The 5804-nt window shown below is 31.8% G+C and overlaps 1 protein-coding gene across 1 annotated transcript; it reads left to right on the forward strand.

Moving 5' to 3' along the window:
* Positions 1 to 223: 223 nt before the first annotated feature.
* Positions 224 to 5289, forward strand: LOC134243611 (perlucin-like; the record flags this gene model as incomplete). The annotated part of the gene is made up of 4 exons (XM_062725860.1): positions 224 to 365; positions 472 to 624; positions 699 to 806; positions 5147 to 5289. Coding segments are annotated over exons 2-4 (351 nt in total), but the record flags the coding sequence as incomplete, so codon positions are not given.
* Between the last annotated feature and the right edge of the window lie 515 nt (positions 5290 to 5804).

Here is a 5804-nt window from a genome sequence, read left to right on the forward strand (position 1 = left end):
GAGAGAGAGAGAGAGAGAGAGAGAGAGAGAGAGAGAGAGAGAGAGAGAGAGAGAGAAGAGAGAAGTTTTACTGAAAACTCTACTGCTTTGAAAGCTCAACGTCAATATGTGTATTGCTATTTGGATATGAATGAAATTATTTACATGATATAATAAAAAGACATGCGCATTGCTTCGAAAACAACAACTTTAATTTTAAGTGTAGAAGAAATTAACAATACATGACGAACTATAAGTGCGCATATTTCTCTACTTAGTCATGACGTGAAAAAGAAACAATCCATTCTAGCCCCGCCACTTCCTTATTTGTGTCTGTTCAACACGATAACATGTTTAAAATCATACGTTTTCATTTTGTTTCCTAGGTATGTATTTTCATTAACTTTACCTTTTATTTCTCCTTCTACTTTGGATCTATCTAACTCTGTAAATTTTTATATTAAATTGATTGATTGCTCTTTTATGTTTCAGTTTCTAAAATATTCTGCTCATGGAACCCATGTCCGGAGAATGAGCAGTCATATATGTTTGAAGTAAAAAGAGGCAATTGGAATGAGGCTGCCAGGAAATGTGAAAAAGCCGGAGGAGGTCTGGCCACGGTCATCAGCGAAAACTGTACACTCAGTGAGTACAAATCCAATATTTAAAACAAAAACGTAGAGATGAAACAGCATGTGATTGTAGATATCTTTTTCTAGGGAATCTAACAGAAAGGTTTACCTACTTCATTGGAGGTAAGAAGTCATCCTCTGGGAAATGGACATGGGTAGATGGTACTCAGATGAACCAAACACATTGGGCTTCAGGTTAATTTTTTCATGTTGTATGGAACATATTTTTCAATACCATATATATGTTTAAAATATTTTTGATATTCCCAATAATCAAAATGAATTTTGAATTCTACCAATATTACATTTTGGATTCAAATTGATAAATTGAAGAAGACAAAACCTGGACCTCCAAAACATAAAAAGGCAGCATCTATAGAGCTATGAATTTTTCTCATTACAATATCCATGATGTTTTAAAGAATCTCTAAAACATAGGTGAGGATGAAAGAGTAAATTTGAGTTTTGAGCAAATCGATGAATTTAATTAACGCTTCTTTTGGAAAACCTTTCTATAGATTTGGGTGCTTGAATCAAAAGGCATAAATACTTGTCCAAGTTCTTATTTTTATTAAATATTATTTTTTTAAAAAAATCATGCATCCTTTATCTTTATCTCCCTAACATTCAACTAAGATTGAGAAAAGATTACGAAGATTGTAAAATCTCCGTTCATTTTGTAAACAAGGAAACAAGATTGAATACATTAACATGTTTTGTAATTACACTTAAAATCACTTCCTTGGTTTATCTGCTGACATTAGGATAGTGTTGAAACAACTAAATATTATGGATACAATATACCAGACATCGGTATTTTGCAGGTTAATATTCTGCTAGTCTTTATGAATACAGTCATTTAAAAAATAACAACTACTAAAATACTTGTTTCTTATCATTACAAAAACTGTTATGATCTTGTATTACATTTGACTACGAAATATTCCGTCTATTTTAGTAATAAATATGGATCACTGCCGATGTTGCCTGGCTACAGGGGATGTTTACAAAAACAATTGGAAGTTTACTCTTTTTAATTACCGTATAAATGGTTATTTTAGCGAGACACAAATTTAGCAATTTGTATTTTAATTTATGTATTCAAATGCTTGGGAGGCTCACCAAAGTTAGGTTTGCTAAAGATTAAGTCTCAAGAATTTACAAAAATCAACAACTTAAAAACTTACGACTTTTATACTTTATACACAACAATTCCCCACGAGAAATTAAAATCCAGGCTTTTTGATATCATTGACAGCTGCTTCTTTAATAAAAATGGAACTCGTAAATTTACTTACCTCGTCATTGGTCATTTGCAAAATTATTTTGTTAAAACAGATTCTGATTGCACACATAAGTACTCTGAAGTTGAAATAAAGAAGATGCTTGAGTTTCTGATAGACAATATATATGTTGTTTTTGGAGACCAGGTATTCCAACAATCTATTGGAATTCCCATGGGAACAAATTGCGGTTTTAGCAGACTTGTTTTTATATTCATATGAAGCAGAATTTATGCAAAATCTTATGCGTGAAAAGAAGAAAACACTTGCTGTGGCCTTCAACTCGACAGTTTGATATATCGAGGACGTATTGTCAATTAATAATGGTAATTTCCATTCCTACGTTGATATGATATATCCTGGTGAGCTTGAGATAAAAGATACCACAGAGTCCGACACTTCTGTTTCATACTTGAAAAAGACACTAATGGTAATTTAACAACCAAGCTATATGATAAACGTGATGACTTTAACTTTTTATCATCAACTTCCCTTACTTATGTAGCAATATACCTTCATCACCTGCATACGGAGTATATATATCTCAGCTGATTCGATACGCAAGAGCATGCTCTACGTATGAACAATTTCTTAAACGAGGTAAATTATTTACAAGCAAGTTGATGAAACAAGAATATCAACAGTCTCATTTAAAGTCATCATTCCGTAAGTTCTTTGGTCGATACAATGACGTTGTCAGCAAATACAATTTATCATTGAGTCAAATGCTGACTGGCGCTTTTCATACCATGTTTTGGTCCATTATTTATACACTGAATTGACGACGGATTTTTTCCCGTTATTTCCTGATCATGACAAGGAGCACACGGCGGATGTGACCGGTCGGAAGGGGATACTAACTCCTCCATGGCACCTGATCCCACCTCTGATGTTTCGGGGGTTCGTGTTTGCTCTGCTCTTATTTTGTATTGTTTTATGGACTCTGAAATTGAATACTGTTTGTTATCTCCATATGCTTCTCAAACACATTCACAGAGACGAATTTATTTAAATGACGATATAAAAGAAAATACTTTATACAAAAGAATTGGGATCAGATTCACAAGCTCCGACTGAAATTATTACGTAAAGTATGAAAAATGTCTGATCCCCCCAGAAATGACTAGAAAAAATTCCCCCCCAAAAAACAAAAAGATCAAACATTTAAAGAAAAATATAGCAAAAAGATGGCACATCAAAACAAAAGGGGCCACAAAATGTGATAAGCTTGCTATTCGCCTGCTATGTCTCTTACGTAAACTATATATATACACATGTAATTACAACGTATTTAATACATAAAAAGCGGATTTAATACATAAATTCAATTATAATCATAACTGCTGTTTTTAGGAAGATGTACTTTTAGCGAATTCAAAATGCTCATTAAATAAGGTATTGCAAATAAAACGCAATTAATTTTTAGTTTTTTCAATTTAAGCGATCTCAGCACCCTTGGTAATAATGCCAAAATTAAATCGTCACTAGAAACTCTGCTTATACGTAATCTTATAATAATTTTAAGAGCAAGTATTTGCATCATTACAGAAGATAATAATTTGCAATGCTGGAGATCACTGAATTTCTGCGACTTCTTATTTTCACGAGCAAGTCATTAACTCCTTATAAGCGAGACAAAATTTTCATGAATTGCGGTTATTGCTCTCTTTCTGTATACCTTCATAATATAAGCGAGAATAATGTTTTCATAAGCACATTGTCTCACGTAATTACGCAAAAATAAAAATCTTGCGAACAAAATGTGATTTACAGTATTATTGGATTTTCCTTTATGGTTGACATGATATTTAATAATGGAAAAATGAAGTCCTTAGGGACTTCTTCAACTACTCATGCTATATAATTGATCTAAATACTTCTTTTTATATTTTGAGCATACATATTTTCAATAAAAAATATATCCTAAAAGGAGGTCATCAAAAATACCATGAACGGTCATATATACGTTTCGCATTTTGTATTTCTGCCAATACTGGATCCCGACTTCATTAAATCGTTACAAACAAAGTTGTATCCAGCAGATGCTTTATCAAGCCCATATCTTTGCTCCTTCCAAACCAACTGTAAAGGAGAAACTTTAGACATATTGTGTTGTGCATTTATTATGCTTATTATAGAAGTACCGGTATTGTTGTTCGTGTAAAACTCCTGTCACACTGCTCTGCTCCTATTTTGTATTGTTTTATGGACTTTGAGATTGAATACTGTTCGTTATCTCCATATCCTTCATATACTGTTACTATATTATAAGTAGGCTACTACTTTTAAACGTGCATGTATTTACATGTTAACGAATCTGTAATACAGGCGATATATGCAATAATTGGAATACCTTAGTTACCTTAGTTAAATATTTTACTCTTTTTTGTCCCTTAAAGGACAAGGTAGGGTAACAGTCAAATCTGGCCCTTATTTGATGTAAAAATCAAATAAAATTGTCATGGTTTGTAGTTAAGAACTTAAACTGATGCTTGCGTTAAAGAAATTCATATTTGAGATACGTTCTCTCCAGAATACATAGAGCACAAGCTTGTCTATTTGAGATTTTAAAACACAAACTGCATCTTATGCTAGATAAAAGAATATATAAATTTGGTAGATAGGCAAGCTTGTGCTCTATGTTTTCCGAAACAAAATGTGCTGTAAAATGGTTGGAAAACTGCACAAAAATAAGAAAATAAAAAATTGACCTATTTTCCGCCCTCCCTGTGTCCTCTGTGCATTCTAAAACTTAAAACCAATACTCATTTTTGGCAGGAATGACAACAGATTCTTGAAACTGTTGAATCAATTTACAAGGCACCCAAAATCAGGGGCCAAAAGGTATCTTATCCTGTCTTGTTATTTCATTATGTATAAAATAATTTTTAAAAAACTCCATACCTATACACAAAAAGACTTTAAAAAATCATAAAAATGACACAATTCAAACGATACAATTTCATTTAATCGTTAACCTAGAAAATAGATATATTCTTTATCTAACCCATGGCATTAAGTACTTAAGCTACATCTCATATGATATATTGTACAAAAATCTTAGGGAAAATAAAGAAAGAAATCAAAGATTTTGACAACATTAATCGATTTGAACGCCCTGATTTTTTTTAATACGATGTGCATGAAACCAAAGCACAACGCAGACGCTAAACAAGGAAAAACTGGTAAAGACCTAACAATTTATCATAGATATCTTATGCAATTTATTCATCAAAATATTTATTTTATCAGGCGAGCCAAATAACCATGGAGGAAATGAAAATTGTTTACAAATGCAGTATACAAATAAGAATTATCAATGGAATGACATCTCATGTGACAGCAACAATAATCACGGATATATTTGTCAGAGTGAGTGCCGAAACTTTATACATGTACCATGTATACATATAAAAATTTATCATAAAAACGATTAAATATATTTGATAAATGACTAACTATTAAATAAGTGCTTGATTTAAGCTATTTAGACTTTGTTGACTGAATATAACGAATAAAATCTGTTTAAAACTTCTTTTTATTACACAATATATACATTTGTGGTATCTTTCCACTATATAAACATACGAAGAGAAAATATCTTCAATTCTGTATGAAGTTTGTCAGAGGTCAAAGGTCAAATAAATACATGGCCGAATCACACGGCGCAATAGTATCTACCGTTACTTATAAATGTAAAATGACTTGCTTTTCATGTATAAAACAATAAGCTAAATAAGCAAGTGAAATAATTGTTTTATTTACAACGTGAACAAATACTTCATACATTTTTTGGCGATAGATTTAACCTGTGTACATAGAGAATATACCGAATGTCCGATAGAAACTAGCCTTTGTTTACAAGTTGTAGGCCTATGTCACTTTTGTCAGCTGCACAGTCTCTAAATTT

Source organism: Saccostrea cucullata, unplaced genomic scaffold (genome assembly GCF_032062105.1).
Source record: "Saccostrea cucullata isolate Sc308-1 unplaced genomic scaffold, CSIRO_AGI_Scuc_v1 ctg2757, whole genome shotgun sequence".
NCBI classification, from domain to species: Eukaryota; Metazoa; Mollusca; class Bivalvia; order Ostreida; family Ostreidae; genus Saccostrea; species Saccostrea cuccullata.